Genomic DNA, 19,579 nt, shown 5'->3' on the forward strand with positions numbered 1-19,579 from the left:
GCCAGGGGATTAAGCTGACTACAGCTAGAGCCAACATGCAACACACAACTGCACAGGGCAACATGAAATTTGGGGCAATGTGGTGCCTCACATAGCTTTATGCTTTGCCTATTCGTAGGGATGGCCCTGCATCTCTGATGGTGGAAACCAGACTCCTTCCCCTGCCCCTGCCCCCGCACCAGTTGGGTGTACAAACTTCACAGATTGAACATCAGAGACTGCTTGGGCTAAAAATAAAGTTTATTTACTAGAAAAAACTATAGATTCAAAAATAATAGTAAGAACAAATATGCACAGTTTACACAGAAAATGAACATGAACATTTACACCTCTGTATTGGATAAAATCCCTGTATTAAGGCAAATTACCTACTGCCTTTAAGCACTAGTTTCCCACTGTACCCTAGCCCATAGAAGGGAGCCAGTGTTTCATGGATAGCACCCAGAAGGTGACTACCCTTCAGTTTCTGGATGAAAACTTGTTTCAAGCCTTCTTTTTTTAAAAAAAACTTTTCCTGTTCTTTCCTCTGCCATGGTAACTCGTTGAGTGGAGTGGGGGAAATTCCCTTTTGAGTTAATAGTCACAATGTCTCAACATCTCCCCCAACCATTATCTTTCTTCCTGCCTACAAAATGAGTATTTAATTGAAGCCAGTTTCACTTCTCCCAGTTTGACCACTCAGGGTCCTGCCAGACATGTAGTTAAAGCTGTGGAATGCATTATGAGTAGTTCCAGCACTTAGTAGTTAACTCTTTTCTTGGGTTTTAACCTTTTGCTCTCTCTTGGGGTATCTGGACCCTGACTGTCATGGAGGGTCAGGCAGAATTATGTCTCTGATGTGTGTAGAAGTGATGTCAGGCAAATAGAACATATCCTAACTTTAGGTTTAACATCTCTTTGCCTCAGGCTTGTTGTTGCCGAAGTTGTTTGTCAAGTGACTAGGCAAAGGGGCATATAACCCTTAAGTCAGTATCTGCAGCAAGTTCCACATCACCAGCCAACTGTTGCCACAGCTGTGTCAGTTGTAGAGAGGATAAAACTAATTCTCAAACTGAGATCAGCAGGCTACTTGTGATCCACAGAGCACTTAGTTGTTTGCTGAGGGCTGGCTGGTCATGCAGTTCTGCTTTCCTTGTTTCTAGTTTGTTAAATTACACTTAAACACACACATGAATGCTTTCCAAATTATTACTTTACCATGTAAACAACTGCTGTAGTAGCACCGAAGATGACATAGTACCATGTAATTTATGGTGGGAGAGAGGCATCTGAGATACAGCCAGAAACATGAGACCCTCACAGGAGATGAATGATTATGCTTGACTAGTTTTGTAATGCCTAAATTGCTCTGATACAGCATGATTACTGCTTGAGGCATCAGTCTGCTCTGTAAAAAATTATCATGACCATGCAGGTTACATTCTAAGATCCTAAGCAGAGGACTAACTGAGCTGCCATTAAGTAAATAAGCTACTTACAGGTTTGCACTCAAAGTCTTCTCCCACAGAGCTTTGGAGAAAGTCTCTCATATAACAAATTCAGAAACTTAGATTTTACACATCACCTTGCATACAAAAGCTGTTTCTGCTGTAATTGTGGGGCTTTCTAGTTACACTAGATATGACAATTAGGGACCAGACCATTTCCTCCCATGGAAAATCCCATGAGGGAAAGGAGAAAAAAAAAAGCAGGAAGACGACTGAGGTTTCCACATCCCTGCCTCCCCACCCTGGAAAATCCCACAAAACCAGGGAAAACCTGGGTCAGCTGCAGAGGAGCCCTTTATTTGTGCAATGAAGGTGGTCCCCTCTCACTTGGTTTAGTTAGAACTGTGATCCTTTCAATAGCTCTGGGATTACAAGGAAGAGGGAGATAAAATCCTTTGTGGACAAGATAACACAAACCATACTATTTTTTCCACCAAATTTCTATGGAGCCAGAAGGGATATATGTACACTCAGACCTCTCCCTACACTCAGCTTCTACCTCATCTCCCTAGGGCATCGACTTCAAGGAGAAGTTCTACAAGGTCTTGTTTGATTTGGGGTAGAGAATATGGTCATACAGAGAACACAGTGGAGACACCCAAGTCCCCTTAGCTAACTACAGAAGGATGATGTTTAGGGTCTCCTTTGTGATCTTAGAGTCAACCATCTAAATGTCAGTATTATTTTTTCCTTGAATTGTTTTCCATCCTTGTTTGAAATGAAGGGCTAAAACAACAGGTTAGTAAAAGGAGAGATATTTTGCCAAACTAAACGTTTATTTAGGATTTGTGAAAAAATATCAGCTTTTATTTTTTTAAACTGATTTAATTTTAAGTAAGCCCCAAATATTTCATTAATGATACTTGAAACTAAGCTAAACAGGAAGATTCCTATCAACAAAATGTAAGCAAACAGTACGTAGCTGTGCGTTTTCATTGCTTTCATTGCTTTCCTTGCAAAATCTGACTGTTGTTGAGCTCACTTAATGTGAATATAATTGGAAATAAATAAGGAGACTGTGCATAAAAAGGTTAAGAAACAAGGCTTCAGGATCAAATAAAATGTTATTGATTTAAACTGTGAGTATCATGTTTCATACCTACAGAAAGCAAGACAAAGCAGCAATTTTAGGTGATCAGTGGTATATTTAACACACATGCATAACCATAAGGATAAAAACAATGGTGAAATTATCAAACAAAATGTTTCATGTGAGAAATTACATTTGTGTATTTTGACAAGTGTTAACGAAAACTTTTTAGAAGTTCAGGAGACAAAATAAATATTTAATAAAAATCCTGCTTCGTGATAAAATGTCAAATAAAAAAAAAAGGAGTTTGATAATTGGAAATAAATCAGAAGGTTCATTTCCTTATGTTAAACAGTGCTGAATTTAGTGGCTTAATTATTGCAACACTGCCCTAAAACAGTCAGTAAATTATTTTTATTATTAGTTAATGCTGAAAGTCTCAAAACTAAATACTGTTCAATGACTGCAAATAATAAACTCAGTTTCTATACATAATGGATTTAGTACACCATAGAACCAACTGATACAAATGCATCATGGACCACTACATAGCATACAAATTACTGAAAATGCATTTACCAGTGTTCAATGAACTGGGAAGCAAGTGAACCAACCCACAAAGGTTTGATATACAATGATTTTTTTTTTTTTTACAAGGTGACCGGTGGTAGAGAAAAATGCTTACGCATTTTTAAAAGGAAAAGCACAGTAAAATGGCAGGAGAGCACCAAGAGATATCTATTTATCAGTTAGATAAAATGGTACAAATGATTTCTACAGTAAATGAAAAGCAACAAAAACATTACTGTATTGTCACATATTTAGAAAACAGAAGCATTTATTATTTTAGAAAGTGTTGTTTCATCAGTGCGCATTCTTTGAAAAAAAATTATCTTAAAAATACCACTAGTGACAATGTGTGTTATTTATTCTTTGTTAACCTGTGGAACACAAGCAATGCAAAGAAAAGTTTGCTGCATAGTGAAGATCTAGAAAGATTTCAATGGCTGACACACTGAAATTTAGAAAAAGTCAATAAAACAGAATCATACAGAATCAAGCTGCAGTGAGCATCTGGGCTCCCTAATTAACACTCCATTGAAATGTTTTGATGATTCCTTTAGAATACTGTTATGAAGCATCTCTGGTCATCAGTATGTTACTGTTCAAGTGTTATTTTTTCACCATTAAAAGATCCACATTTTCCTTTCATACTCAAACTCAGACTCAAAAAACTTGATTAAATGTTATGAGTTTTTTAAGAGAGATTATTCTCTGTGTTGTAAAGAAGCCTTCATCTGCTTCTTAAATGATATGCTGTCAATGTCCTTTCAATTTTCAAAGCACCAGGTCTAATTCCAGTTTCATCAAACATTATGCAATTATTAAAAGTAGTGCCTTCCCCCTGCTCTATTGTGACATGATAAAGGCTATTCACCATTTAAAATACGTTCAATCTCTTCCAGTCTTTTCAAAGCAGCAACTCTTTTTTTTTCAATGTCTTTGATTTCTTTTGTAGATTTTTTTTTAGTCTCTTTATCTGTGTTATTTTTTTCTGTTCGTTTCTTGCTATTTGACTGTCCTTTGTTAACGTTATTATTCAACGTCTGGGTCGTTTTCTGTTCATTTTTTACTTCTTTCAAGTTTTCAAATGGAATTTTTTTTTCTCCCATAGCTGCAGTCCCATCTGTTGCAAATGTTGACTGCTCTGCACTGCCAAGCAATGAAATTTTACTTCTGACTATGTTTAAATGACGTTGAATATACTCCTCATGTGGTGCTAATACCAGTGCCTCAACAAGACACTTTTCTGCCTTTATTAAGTCTCGTTCCTCAAAATAAACTACACAAAGATTATGTTTTCCTTGTACATTGTTAGGATCCATTTCCAGGATTTTTTCAAAACACTTTTTAGCTCCACTTATATCTTTCTTTTGGTTCATTAAGATGTCACCCTTCAAAATCAGACCTTTTGTATGATCAGGGTAATATTTCAATAACTCTTCTAGGACTGGCAAAGCCATCAGCTCTTTTGCCGTCTGAGAATAAAGCAGCGCCAGATTAAACAGAGCACTTCGGAAGCCTGGCTGCAACCCTATGGCTTTCTTCATCCAAGACTCTGCTTCACCATCTCTTTTGTCATCCATCGCCAGCATACCCAAATTGAAGTAGCCATTTGCATCTTTTGGTTCTTCTCTGACATAACTTAACAGCCTTTTCTTGGCTTCAGGCCTAAGAGCAGGGTCACCTGAAGTGACAAAATACATTACAGACATTTTTACCAAATATTTTTAGAGTAGCCCTGAAAAACTTTAGCCCCTAAAATATAGCGTTAATATTTATCATAAAATAATGCTGCAGAAATGGTGGGGTCTCAGATACTAAATCTCTTTGAAGGCTACAAAAATATATGTATAGTCTACTGCTCTGTCCTGATGAATAAAAAAGTTTAGTTCTTAGATGAGAGATCCAAATAATGGGATTTCTAAGTCGGAGAACATGTGACCAAAGAGGCGAAAATGTCAATACAAACGGATTTTTGCAATGGCAATCTTTGAGCAAAAGACCTTATTTTATTGTTAAAGAACAGATTTTAAGGCTGTGAGGGACAATTAGGTGTCTGACCTCAAAGCCAAGATAAAATATCAGCATATCAAATCCAAGATCACAGAATCTTTCACAGCTACAGATGTCATAAATAATCTGCAAGATTTTGTGTTTCATATGTGTTAGAAATGATTTTTGTTTAAAATACTCAAACACACATTGCAAAAAAGTTGGAATCTGATTGGGTTAGGGTGAAAACTAAGTTATGGCTCATGGTCCACCCTTTTATGAGAATACACTACGTATATTTCAGTATAGGATTTTGCTTAATTTTATGCAGAATACATACTATGTCTTCTTAGAGGCAGTTCGCTTTTCTTTTCTCTACAGTAAAAAAAAATAAAATTGTAACTACAGGTTGCATCTCCCTTGTCTGGCATGGCTGGGACCTGACAAGTTTCGAGCAAGAGAATTTGAGGACTAGGGGATGTCCACTTCTCTCCTGGAGCCCACCATACCTCCCCTTTCTCTGCTATGCTTCTACACTGGCAGAAAGAGAAGCTTGGGGCTTCTGGCCTCTAAAGGGGTTTCAAGTCATGCCTGCTGTGGTCCCTGGCCTTGGTAGGTGCCTCCCACAGGGCAGAAGCCTTATATTCCATCACTCAGCTGCAGGGCAGAAGCCCCAAGCCCCAGCAAGTGAGCCCACAGGGCTGAAGCCCTGCGGTCTGGCGGGCATGCCCAGTTCTTGAGGTTATGAACATTATTTTATGTGGCTCCAAGTGTGAATAAATTTGCCAACCCCCGCTCTATATGCAGAAGAAGTTGCCTTAAAATAAAAGAAGTAAATGCAGACCTAAAAAAACAAGCACATACATCAGATGGGTTACATACAGAAGTAAAACTAAAAGAAGTGTCTTAAGATCTGGAACACCCAAGAAATACAATTACAACAGGAAATAGTTTCTTGACTGCAGTTCTTGAGAAAACCACAATATGACTTTTCTAAAGATGACAGGTCAGAATTCATTGGAAGCTTAATCGTTGTGTGTGTGGTAAATACAAACAGAGTAGTTATTTTAAGCAAAACCAACATACCAGATTCTTGCATTAGAAGTGCAGAGTTGAATAGTGCAAGTTTATGTTTAGGATTAAGTTCTAATGCCCGATTGAAGTTCTTCAAGGCTTCTGTTGGATCTTTCAGTTCAATGTAAACTATTGCCAAGTTGTACCACAGGTCTGCATTGGTTCTGTCCAGTTCCAGGGCTCTAAGATAAGCTTCCTTCGCTTTCTCAGGCTTATTCATTTTTAAAAGTAATTCACCTCTGTTGAGGAAACAAACTTCAGCTTAACTTTCATCAATGTGTCAAGAAAACATGAACCTATTTTATTAAAAAAAAAAAAAAGTGATTTATTAATGCTTTGTGTCCCTAAATCTGAGGGCTGTGTTGGGGGAGATAAGACTACTTTCAGTAGTCAGGTAATAGAATATTGTATAAAAGGAAGACCAGGTCAGATGGCTTTAAAAAGGCAACACTGCAGATGCAGGAATGTAGGGCAGAGCTTACTGTACTCCCCATTTTAACAGGCAGCAGTTTGGGACCCCAACAAAGCATATATGAAAAGAAAGTTATGAATAAGCATAATTTAAAGCAGGATTGTTTATACTGACATATGAAATTCCAACACCGAACAAGGTTGGAGATGAATTCCCAGTACCTAGAATTCATGCAGGGATTGAACAATGATATTTAACTAAAGCAACAAAACTGTATCTTGCTTTCAAATGGAAGCTGGCAGACTTATCTTCCATATGCTTAAACAAACAGCTCACAAGTAATTCACAATGCAGCGTAAATAAATGAAGTTGTTTATTGGTATTCTGTAACAGTAAACAAAATTTTAATGTTTTGCAGACTAAATTAACAAAAATACCTGCTAATGTAAGCCTGTTTGAAGTCTGGCCTCATACTAATTGCTTGTCGATATAACTGATCGGCTTCTTCAAGGCGAGATTCGTTTGCCCGAATCAAGTTTGCAAGATTTATGTAAACATTTAGATGGTTGGGAGCCACTCGTGCTGCATATTTTTTACCTGGAATAATCTGGGGCAGAGGGAGATAATAAAAAAATCAGAAAGAATAGATGTATTTGGAAAGCAGCTTCATGTGTCTGTACTTCCTTTGCCAGCAAGGTGGCGTGTGTATGAATATTTAAAACAACAACCTGGAGTTTAAGACGACAGGTTACCACTGAAAATAACATTCTAAAACATCACAAATCCCCTCCATTCAAAACGAACAAAATCAAATAAAAAACAAAAACAAAACAAAAACACACCCCAGGGAAGTGCAACTTGATATGCCAAGAACCTTATTTTAAAAACAGAAGGTTAAAAATCACAAGAGCAAAAAATATTAAACTATACCTGAAATATCTCTTAACTTGATAGTACAGCTTAAACAGCGTAACTGGAATAAGGGCAAATACCACCAACATTCAGCACCAAGAAGAACCCTTAAAATCTACTCACTAAGAATACAGGTATTTTTCTGTTTTAAAAACACCTATTATTTTGTCAGACATTTCATTTTTACTTTTCTTTTGCCTGTATTGGTACCATCAACACTCTCATGAAAGGTCATTATCTGATGTGGATATCAGGACATCCCTGACATTTAAACGGCATCAAAGCCTCAAAAATCCTCATTTTATTGCACTACGCAATAATTTAATCTTATACTTTAGATTGGTACTTGGATGTTATTAAAACTCGAGAACTAAGCTTGCTAATGTAAGTAAAACTAAGTAGTATTCATTGAGTATAAAATCAGGTAACATTGTTGAGGTCAAAGTCAAGTAAGTAGACTGTTCTAAAATCTAATAGTAATAGAAATGGATGGGATTTTAAAAACACAATCAATAATTTTTAATTAAACATTCTCTTGCAGTTATGGAAACCCAAACAGTGCACGGGCTAGGGAATGGGGAACAGTACCTCCTGGTGGTTGCGTCTTGGGAGCTGGGCCAAAAGAAATCAAACAAACAGATATCTGACAAACTAATATACTTTAGACTGGACCCCATTTGAGGCAGATACTAAAAACTTCCTAAAACTATTTGTAATTTTAAGTAAGGAAATAGAAGCACCTGCTGCATCATGGTTAATCTTTAATCTACAACACACCTGAATGAGATCTTTTCTATATTTGCAGATACATACAACAGAGAAAGGCAGACTGTGCCCAGTCTTACTATGATGTTCAGTTAAGCAGGGCAGTGAAAGGCTGCAGGGAAAGGTCTCCCCCTTGCTGCTAAAGTCTTTCACTGTGGTGGAAACAGCAGTGCAGAAGGTGGAGACACTACTGGGATGGGCAGAGAACTGTGCAGGGCATACGTCCTAGGATTCAGGCACGTAGATCATAGAATCATGGGGCTGGAAGGGACCTCAGGAGGTCATCTAGTCCAGGCCCTGCTTCAAGCAGGATCAACCCCCACTAAGTCATCCCAGCCAGGACCTTGTCCAGCCGGGACTTAAAAACCTTGAGGGATGGAGAACCCACCAGCTCTCTAGGCAACGCATTCCAATGCTTCACCACCCTCCTGGTGAAGTAGTTTTTCCTAGTATCTAACCTATACCTCTCCCTCTTCAACTTCAGACTATTACTCCTTGTTCTGTTATCTGACACCACTCAGAACAGTTTCTCACCCTCCTCTTTAGAGCTCCCCTTCAGGAAGCTGAAGGCTGCTATTAAATCACCCCTAAGTCTTCTCTTCTGTAAACTAAACAAGCCCAAATCTCTCAACCTATCCTCACAGGTATTGTGCTCCAGCCCCTTAATTTTTGTTGCCCTCTGCTGGACCTGCTCCAGCACATCAACATCCTTTTTTATACTGGGGGTCCCAAACTGGACACAATATTCCAGATGTGGACTCACCAGTGCTGAACAGAGGGGAACAACTACTCTAGATCTGCTCGAAACGCTCCTCCTAACGCACCGTAATATGCCATTAGCCTTCTTGGCTACAAGGGCACACTGTTTACTCATATCTGTCCTTTCATCCACCATAACCCCTAGGTCCCTTTCCATCATACTGCTGCTGAGCCAGTTGGTCCCCAGCCTATAACAATGCTTGGGATTCTTCCGCCCCAGGTGCAGCACTCTACACTTCTCCTTGTTGAACCACATCAGATTTCTTTTGGCCCAGTCCTCCAATTTATCCAGGTCACTGTGCATTCTCTCTCTACCCTCCAACATATCTACCTCTGCCCCCAGTTTTGTGTTATCTGCAAAACTTGAGGGTGCGATCCAGTTCCTCATCCAGGTCATTAATAAAGATGTTGAACACCACCAACTCCAGAACCAAGCCTTGTGGCACTCCGCTTGAAACCAACCTTCATCACCTGTTGGGCCCGACCATCAAGCCAACTTTTTATCCATCTTATAGTCCATAGATGGAGCATTCTAATACACTTTACTTGCCTAGACCACACATTGTCTACATTGGTATTTATATTCATGCTTTGGGCCCTACCAATTTAATTGACCTTACAAAACATGTCATGGACTGTCAAATCAGCCCTTCCCTGTAAAATCTAATCTCTCACATTGCTGAGAGTCCAGCACTCCAACCTCCTGATATGAACACTGTAGGGTGGAATTGGAGGTGTCATTCCCCTGTATGGCTGCCCTTGAGGGAAGATCAGACCCACTTCCAAAGGTAGCACAGAAATGAGGGTGATACATCCTCACTTCTCTGCTACAGCAGTTCAGGAGACAGGCTCCAGGCTCCAGCCCCCCAACCCCAATAGCCCTGTGAACCAAGATTGGGGCTTTTTGAATTCGCCTTGCAACAAGGAAACTTCTAGCAGCATCTGGGAGATCCTAACTACCTCTAACTGCAGGAAGCTTGGAGGCTGCCACGTAGGCAGCACAAAACTGAGGGTGGGAATCTTGGAAACCCCCTTTCAATAACTTTAAACACCCCCCTACCGTCTCATTTTGGCTGGGAATCCCAATGGTTACACCACTATGAAATTTTGAATATAAACATCTGAAATCATGATGTTGAACAGTTTAAATACCTCTGGCTATGAAACTGACCAAAATGGACTGTGAATTTGGTTGGGCCCTACCCATACTAGCTCAGTGTCTGCACTCTACATGTAAGTGTAGGCATACCTAGAAAAATACCAAAGAATGGTAATTAAAAAAATTTACTACTTACCTGTGGCATTAGTGATTTAGCAATCATGTATGATTCTTCTGCTTCTTTGGTTTTGTTCAAATTTTTATAAGTTCTTCCTACATTCATGTGGGCCCCAATATCATCTTGAGAATAAAAATCGAGATTCCATTTGTGTCTCATTAACAACTGTATTAAAAATCTATGATTCATGAATATTGAATATTAATGCCTCCTTTTAAATAGTCTCAGTAGGGTAGCTGTGTGAGTCTGTAGCTTCACAAATAACTGCTTGTTATCCACTTTAAATGTAAGCCAAAGGAGTATTCAGGAGCCACTGATGCCTGCTAGAAAACTAACAAAATGTTTCGAGAACAACAAGAAGTCTTGTGGCACCTTATAGATTAATTCAATTGGGATTTTGGCCATTCTTCATGTTTTTTCTTTTCTTTCTTTTTTTTTTTAAAAAAAACAAAACAAAAAACTTTTCCTTTGAAAGCCCCCGAAGGTGATGTTCTAATGTCGGACACTTTTCACTTGAAATCATAATTCTGGTTTCTGACCGTACAAGAAAAATCTACACAATAACTGAGTCTGAACCAAAATGGTGCACAAGTTGTGTGTAGGCTGTCTGCACAGGGGCAAATTAGATTGCATGGAAATTATATACAAATTATAATTTCAGGTTAAGAGTAAGCAAGAGACAAACATTTTTCTCTTTTTTAAAGACACTGGTAGACAAAAGCAAAAGTAGTACAGGGAAATGTTATAAGCAGAACAGTCACAATTATTTGTAACCAGTCAATAGATCCTTTCCAGGGGTTTCAAAGTTGGATACTTGGTTAAAGGATACTTGACTAAAACATTCAGTGTTCAGAAGCTTATGTTAAGAAACTGAAAAAGATTGTTCTAAGCATACTTTCTACATTATCCCAGTCATTTAGATTCCATGTTATAACATTATTACAAAAGAATGAAAGATGAATGGTTTCTAAGTGGCTACCCAGCCAGTCAGTTCAACTAGAACTGACATGAGGGTAAGAATTTTGTTAACGTGGATCAATATTTTATGAGACTAATGTGAAAGACTTAATAAAAACAAAAACTGTAAGCATTTCTACAAAGTGCTTTCACACAGGTGGACCTTTACACACTAATCTTAAAAAAAATACTTTATAGACTAACACAATGATTTATTCAGCGATAAGCTTTTGTGGGACAGACCCACTTCAACATATCAATCTTATACCCAATACAGACTGACATTTATAAGTACAGAGGACCAAAAAAAAAAAAAAAAAATTGCAATAAAGATTGACAGAGGGGGATGAGGGCGAGCGAGGGGTGCGGTGGGAATGTTATACAGGGATGAGATAATTATGATCATCCAAGTAAGGGAAGCAGTCCTTGTCATAAGTGAGGTAATTGATGCCTCTGTTCATACCACATGTTAATGTGTCGAATATGAATATGAATTTCAACTCACAAACTTTTCCCTCTTATCTGTTTTTAAATTCTTTTTTTGGCTCCAGGACATAAATTCTCAGGTATTTAACAGAATGGCCCACTCCACTGAAGTGTTCACTGACCGGCTTATGTGAATTGAGATTCCTGATGTATGCTCTGTGTCCATTTATTCTTTGGTGAAGGTTTTGCCCAGTCTGTCCAATGTACATAGCGGCAGGGCATTGTTGGCACATAATGGCATATATAATGTTGCTGGTAGTGCACAAAAATGTGCCTTTGATCTTGTAACTAACATGGTTAGGTCCAGTGATGGTATACTCAGAAATAAATATGTGGACAAAGTTGGCAGCGGGGTTTGTGGCAGGGAAACATTCCAGGATTACTATTACTGTGGTGTAGCCTGTGATTGCTGGTGAGAATCTTGCTTAGGTTAGGAGGCTGTCTGTAGGAAAGAAGAGGCCTGTCACCTCGGGCCTTCTAGAGTATAGCATCCTGATCCAGAATAGGTTGTAGGTTTTTAATGATGCATTACAGGATTCTTAATTGGGGGCTATAGGTGATGACAAGTGGTGTTCTGTTATTGATCATCTGTGGCCTATCTTGAAGTAGCTGTTTCTGGGTGTTCATCTGGCCTTGTCAATTTGTTTTTTCTCTTCTCCTGGTGAGTAATTAAGTTTTATGAATGCTTGGTAGAGGTCTTGTAGTTTTCAGTCTCTGTCAATAGGATCAGAGCAGATGGGATTGTATCTAAGGGCTTGACTATAAACGATGGATTGTGCGGTGTGTGCTAGATGGAAGCTGGAGGCATGTAGGTAAGTGTAGCAGTCAGTGGGTTTCCAGTAGAGAGTGGTGTCAACGTGGCCATCAGTGATTTGTACTGTGATATCCAGGAAATGTATTTCTCATGTGGAATAGTCAAGGCTGAGATTCATGGTAGGATGCAGGCGAAAATCTCTGTGGAATTCTTCCAGAGTCTCTTTACTGTGTCAAGTCAAACAAAATGCCCTTTGGGGTCAAAAGATTTTGATGTCCCAAAAGAGAACCCACCTGGCCTTTTTAGGTCTATTTTACAGAATAAGGCAGAGGAAATAATTAAACAAACTGTACACAATGTACAGAACTAAAAGCCTGATTCTGATAAGAGCAGCAAAAGGATCTGAATGCTGCCCTTAGTAAAATACAAACCCATTTTTCACAGTTCCATAATTTCCCTTTCAAGAAGCCAGGAATAACTTCCCATTCTCTTCAAAAATTCATGTTTTCCTTTCTCTGGGCTATTTTGACACATTTATTTGACCATATCAATCTCTGATATCTTTACTGAAAAAGGAAGTGTTGTGACCCCACAGTTTAATATGTGCAGCATTTAAAAGGTTAATTCGTAACTGAGTAATGACAAGATGAAACATCAAAGCAAAACAATTTTTTCAAAAGCTTTTGGAAAACAATATTATTACTTAGGGTTTGAAGTAATTTTGAGACTACAAAACCACAAACCATTGAAATAGAGTGTGGGGCTCTCAGGTCCACATTTGTCATACAGAAACTCAATGATCATAAAGGTTTTTATTAGTAACTTTTTTCTCACCATGGCAACTTAAGTGCAAAGAATCTAAAATTAGGTGACAATCCCTTTTCATTCTTTCCTTTGTTTTTAAACAGCTAATGCTCCTTTCACAGCTATAACAGCATTGAAAAAAATCCAGACCTTCTACTGACTTTTGATTTCAAACAAAACACCTAGCCATGCTATTATAATGCACTCTAAAAACACGTATCTTACATAATAAAACATGTAATGCATATTGTATAGAATGTCAAAAAACAAACCAATTTTTCTGTCACGTGGTATAATATGCATGGTAAAAATTAAAGTTTATTTTATTCCTTTCAGATAGGTTCAAAAAGGCTCCTAATATCACCTTCATCCTTTGCATCAATCAATACAGTACCAACAAAAAACTACAAGGAATATGTATTTAGTATTAATATGTACCTAACGTACATGTATTTAATCTTCATTGACCTTTGTTACAACTTAAACTGTGTTCCTTTTAAGAGCTGAAAACCCTGCATTGCTGTACATCCACAAAAAACTTTCCTGAGTAAAGTCTGCAATAAGATGTCTTAGTGAGAATAATCTCACCAGTCAAAGACATTGCTTGCCCTACTGAGTCATATTACATTATTTAAAGTTGTTTTTTTTCCATAACTAAATTAATGCAGAAATATTTTCTTGATCATCTCATACACCTCCCTCTTCTTACATTTGCCGTAATCTCTCTCTGTATCTTCACACTACTCCTCTAACCATTTCACCTTATTCTTTTTGGCCGCTTTCATTACATTCATTCATCACTGCATTTCACCCTGTACTGCTGTTTGCCCTCTTGGAAACATCCCTTCTGATTTTCAGTGCTCTCTCCTCTTGGAACAACTTCAGTGTCTCCTGCATAATTCACTTCTTATTGATCTTTTCTTCTGGAACAATCTGCTCAATTTCCTCTTCTATTGCCGTGGCTACCCCTTCTCTCTTATCTAGGTCTTTCTCTGTGGCTGCATTTCTAATCTTCTCTTTGGGCGTTGTTCTGTATGCATTCCCTATTTCTTCCTCGCCTAGCCTTGTCATGGCTCTTCTTATCTTAAACTGCGTCTTACACTTCCTCTTGATTTTCATAATCACTAGACTGTGGTACAAATCTATATCCACTCTTTGGAAAGTTTGGCCCTGCTATACTGATGTTACCAATCTACTTCTTATCAAAATCATAGCTATTATGTTCTTGGACTTCCCATCATTCGATCACCATGTCCACTTCCTACAGTCCTTTTGCTGGAATCTTGTGCTCTATAGCAAACTCTAGTAGTTTCTTGCCTCATTTGTTTTTTTTCTTTGCATCCAAATCTTCCAATGACTCCCTCCCAACCTTCATTATCTGTTCTGAACTTCGCATTCTAATCTCCCCCAATGAGCAACACATCTCTCTTTGGTATCTCCTCCAGTTACGGCGATCAAAGACAAAAACGAAGAGGTGCTCGTGAACAAGGAGAAGATTGTGCAGCAATGGATGACATATTGTACTGATCTATACAAAGCACAGTTGGACACAAGTGTCTTAGAGAGACTGATTGAAGAACTAAAAGAGATCTCTCTGCTGAGCATAAAGAGTAAGACAGATATTTTGAAGGAGGAAGAGCAGTGAAATGACTAAAGAACAACAAGAGCCCTGGAAATAGTAAGATCACAGGAGAGATGAGTAAATATGGTAGAGAAAGTATGATTCAGGAAATGCACCGACTATGTAACATTGCATGGAAAGAAGGGAAGACTCCTAAGGAATGGACAAGATCCATGCCAGTGACAATACCCAAGAAAGGAAGTGCACTGGAGTGCAAGTACTACAGAATGATTGCTCTAACGAGTCACCTAGGCAAGGTGCTGCTGCTGATACTGATGGAGAGACTAAGATTGCAGACAAAAGAGCATCTAGCAGACAGGCCAGTGAGGTTCAGGAAAGATAGAAGTACCAAACAGCAAATATTGGCACTAAGATAGATAGCAGAGAAAGCTCGATGAAAGAATATGAACATCTACACTTGTTTCGTCGATACTCAGAAGGCATTTGACAGTATGGATCAGAGTGACTTGAGCAGTGCTAGAGTCATATGGAGTGGAGAGCAGAATGATGACTGTTGAAGGATATCAGTGACAATGAGAAGGTAGCGATGAGAACATGCGGAGAATTGGGACGTTGGTTCAGAATGAGTAGAGGCATAATACAAGAAAATCACATATCACCAACTATCATCATCACATATCTAGAGAGAGTGATGGACAAGATCAAGGAAGAAGCAGAAGGGATATCTGTGCACAGGACAAGAATTAACTTGAGGTTTGTAGATGATATGGCTGTCATTGAGGAAGATGAGGAGAAACTAATGAATACAGTGCAGGTGCTAAATGAGCAAGGGAAGTGGTATGGACTGGTTATGAACATTGATAAAACAATGGTATTTGGAGATAGAGAAATATGAAGGAAGATCAGTGTAGATGGGATTGAACTAGACAATGTAGAAAAGTTCACATATCTGGGGAGCTACATAATGTATGATCTAGGCGTAAGAAGAAAATAGCAGCTAGAATAGCGAAAGCAAGAGCAAGTTTGAAGGCAATGGATGAGATCTGGGAAAGCAAACTGATTAACTTAGTAACGAAAATGAGCATCTTGAAAACTTGTGTATTCAGCAGCATATTGTACTAATGTGAGGCATGGGTGATAGCGAAAGATCAGAACAGAAGAATATTGGCATTTGAGAGGAGTTGTTACAGGAAGAGCCTGAGAATAGGATGGATGTAGAAGGAGCGAGGAACTATGTTGGAAGATACAGCCAAAAGAGACCCTAGTAAAGAAGGTTATACAATGGAAGTTACAGCTATTTGGGCATACTTGCAGAATGAATGATGAATGAAAAAATCAAGATGGTATTCAGCATAATGGATGGTTCGAACAGGAGAGGCAGACCCCAGAGAATGGGTAAATGATATGATAGATTGGCTTAGTCCCTGTAAACTAGCTCCAGACCACTCTGCACTGGACAGGGAAAGATGGAAGGAAATAGTGAGAGAGGCATCAGATAACAACAGGCACGGAGCCCATGGTTGTTAATGATGATGATATTTTCTTGAAACAGCACATTTAAAAACAGATTTAAAAAGAGATTACCTGAGAGTATAAAACTACAAAGAAATCATCAACATCACTGAACGCACCTGAGCAAAAGCTGCTAGTCAGTAAGTTTTACCTGGTTGGACTTGTGTGGCCTGTATGAAGAATCTCAAAGCACTTTCAAAGTTCTTTTCATTTTCTAAAGCATGACCCACATTATTCCACAATTTGGCATTGTTCTTATTTACCTAAATATGGAAGGCATACAAATATTAAATTTAAAGTACATAACATTTATAGTGCTTTTAACTATACTGAATATATTTAAATTAGAAAGTCATATTAATTCCACTAAACTACTGTGTAAAAATAATGTCAAATCATAGATTATTAGCATTACAGTAATTAAAGTGAACTCGCTGCCCAGGATCTCTTTTCTTTACCAGGCTCTGCTACAAATTCGATCTTTATAGCAGTCCAAAAAAGGGCACCAATTTGTATTACAATTATTAAGAGGAAACAGGCATCCAGGAGTAAATTGTAGTTCACTTTTAATTCAAAGATAGTTCATTTTGGGGGCTCAAGTTTTATTTTTGGGACTCAAATGTTTCAAAGATTTGGTCCTCACAGAATAAACACATTTGTGGGTTCATCCAAATCAGCAACCATGTTATATAATACCTTCAAACATGTGCTTACTCAAAAATCAAGAAAAAGCCCAAATACCTTATTTTTTTCCTGCACATTATTCCCATACAAGATGGACACATTAGTTTTAAAACATTTTCAGAATTCTTTGGGTATAAAAAGTACCATGATACAACACTGAAATTCTCCAATACTATCATGCTCTGAGAAACCGGGCTAAAAAGGTCTCACTGCACAGTAAGTAGTGGGGAGCCATTATCTGGCTTGCAGGAAAAGGTGCTTGCCCTTTTAAGGGCTAGAGAGCCAGGAAATGATTTTCTGCTGTTGTTGCCACTGCAGACCAGGCCAGTGTTGGATCACTGACCCATCCTCACTCCAGGTGACCAAAAGACTGGGTAACTATACAGGTCCACTCCAGTGCAGGAAAATCCCTCTGTTACCTGAACCAGACAGAACAGTCTCCACCCTCCCTCCAAAGGAAGGGGTGAAATATTGGGGCTAGTCAGAATCCACTGTGGGCATTGTACTACTTGCTACCTTCTTTGGGGGTTGGGAAGCATTTTTCCTTTCCAGCAGACTGACCAAGGAAAACTGTTTTTTATTTCCGCCTTTCCCACAGCAGGTTGAGGGGAGCTTAGCTGGGACACACACGAAAGGAGGTAAGCTATGACATTGAAATTCAGTATGTAAACGTGGGGTGGCTATCCATTGTAGGGACTCCATATGGACTAGCAAATGATTTAAAGTAGGACTATCAAAAAAAGGACTAGCAAATGATTTAAAGTAGGTAGTCTTTAAAGGAGCAGAAATTGCGGATGGAGGGAATGGAGGACTTGTGGATCCAAATCACTGAAATGGCAGTGGTACAAGCCCCTCTTCTTCACAGGCCGGCCACCACCTTAAAACCTCACTGGAGGTGAGGGATGGTGAGGTCTGAACAGCAGGTTTGCTGGGGACCAGAATAGTTAATGGGGAGGGCTGATGGAAGCTCACCTAGGTACATCTACTGAAACAACGGAAAAAATTACCTGAACTGTACATTTTTATCATCTGGGTACTCCTCAGACATTTAAAAATAAAACTGCAGATTAAACTACATTTAGTATCTGCTGTCCTCCTCCTACTGCATCCAATGAGCCATTATTCACACCCCCTACGCCCCTTTGAAAGATAATACTGTACCTTTAAAGCTGACATAAATAAGGTGTATTCCGATTCCCAATCCCAGTTTCTGTGCAGTGTTTTTAAGGCATGAGTGAATAGCACCACAGACAGGCAAATCCAGGACAGCTTTCTTAGCATACTGTTAAATAAAAATAAAAATAAAAATAAGGGTGTAAAACACTGACTACTACATGATTCTAATAACATGCTAAGGGGGATATTTTACATTCTTCTAGGAGTATATGTTACGTGCTGCTGAGTTAAAGAAAGAAAATAGAACATTTTGCAATTAATCTTGTACTTTATTCCAACAGACCACTAGAAACTAATCTGCACGCTGAAGAAACTGTTGTTTCAAATGTCTCTTATTTATTGTATCAACTGTAATGTCACAATGCCCATGTGCAAAATAATTTATTACATTAATCCACAATTTTCTACAACTGAAAAAAGTGTGAGAGGGTTCTTTGTAAATGACAAATTCAAAAGTAAAATTCAAATTTAGAAACTATGAATAGGATCCTTAAATCAAATGAAAAAGTTAAATATTTTAAAAAGCAGAGATTGAGAACACTATCTACTCCATAATTGTTTGTCTAATGCAGGACCATTCTATATGAGATTTTAAATGTACACATTCTCTAACATAATTTGGACTTCATCTTAGCAGAGAGGTTGTCTCCCGTCCCAACTTGTCTATTCTCAATCACGTAACAGCCTACAGGAACAACAATTTCTTAAATGGAAGGAAGTTTTAACATATCCTTAGCTCTTTTTTAGTTTTAAAAACTGAAAATAATGGGGAAAAAATCAGCATTAGATGATCAGTCTGTTCTTCAATACAACCTCATAATCAAGGAATTATTGTGAAGTTCTAAACTCTGTTTTATACAGGAAGCTAGATTAGATTACAACAGTCATCTCTTCAGGTCCTGGAAACTGCAAAACCTCATTTTCCTAGAGTTTTGTCTGGTTTACTTTCAATCCAGGCTGCGTGTTTTGAGGGTGCTCCTTCATTTATCAGAGCTAGATAGAAAAGATACAATACTAGCTTATTAAATTGGATCCCAAATTCTAATCTGGTCTAACAGGAAAAAACTAGTAAGGACACAGCAATCTTCTTTTGAACACATTTATATTGTTTGGTTCTAAAAAAGCTTTAAAATGCTCATCTTATGCAACCTTCTCAATGTAAACAACATGGGGCTCATTGTTGTCAGTTATTTCTTACATTGTGTGTTCTATAATAACTGTTCCAGAAGTGCTGTATTTTTGGAATAAGACAGAGGAACTGCTGCTTCCTGAGGGGGCTTGATGAAAACAAAGGGCTTTTTTATATTACGGTTGCATTTAAAATTAGATCCTGTGAAGACTGATGCAGAAAA

At 38.3% G+C, this 19,579-nt stretch overlaps 1 protein-coding gene across 2 annotated transcripts in view; it reads right to left on the bottom strand.

Moving 5' to 3' along the window:
• Positions 1 to 225: 225 nt before the first annotated feature.
• TMTC3 (transmembrane O-mannosyltransferase targeting cadherins 3) overlaps positions 226 to 19,579 on the bottom strand; it is a 57,414-nt gene continuing 38,060 nt past the window's right edge. For both annotated transcript variants that reach the window (XM_075012145.1, XM_075012155.1), the window contains 6 exons: positions 18,213 to 18,333; positions 16,519 to 16,630; positions 10,291 to 10,394; positions 6,997 to 7,166; positions 6,160 to 6,386; positions 226 to 4,765 (listed from right to left, as the gene is read on the bottom strand). In XM_075012145.1, the coding sequence (XP_074868246.1) occupies positions 3,948 to 4,765; positions 6,160 to 6,386; positions 6,997 to 7,166; positions 10,291 to 10,394; positions 16,519 to 16,630; positions 18,213 to 18,333 (1,552 nt within the window). In that variant the 3' untranslated portion in view covers positions 226 to 3,947. The remainder of the gene's footprint in view (positions 4,766 to 6,159; positions 6,387 to 6,996; positions 7,167 to 10,290; positions 10,395 to 16,518; positions 16,631 to 18,212; positions 18,334 to 19,579) is intronic.

This window comes from Carettochelys insculpta, chromosome 1 (assembly GCF_033958435.1).
Source record: "Carettochelys insculpta isolate YL-2023 chromosome 1, ASM3395843v1, whole genome shotgun sequence".
Taxonomy (NCBI): domain Eukaryota; kingdom Metazoa; phylum Chordata; order Testudines; family Carettochelyidae; genus Carettochelys; species Carettochelys insculpta.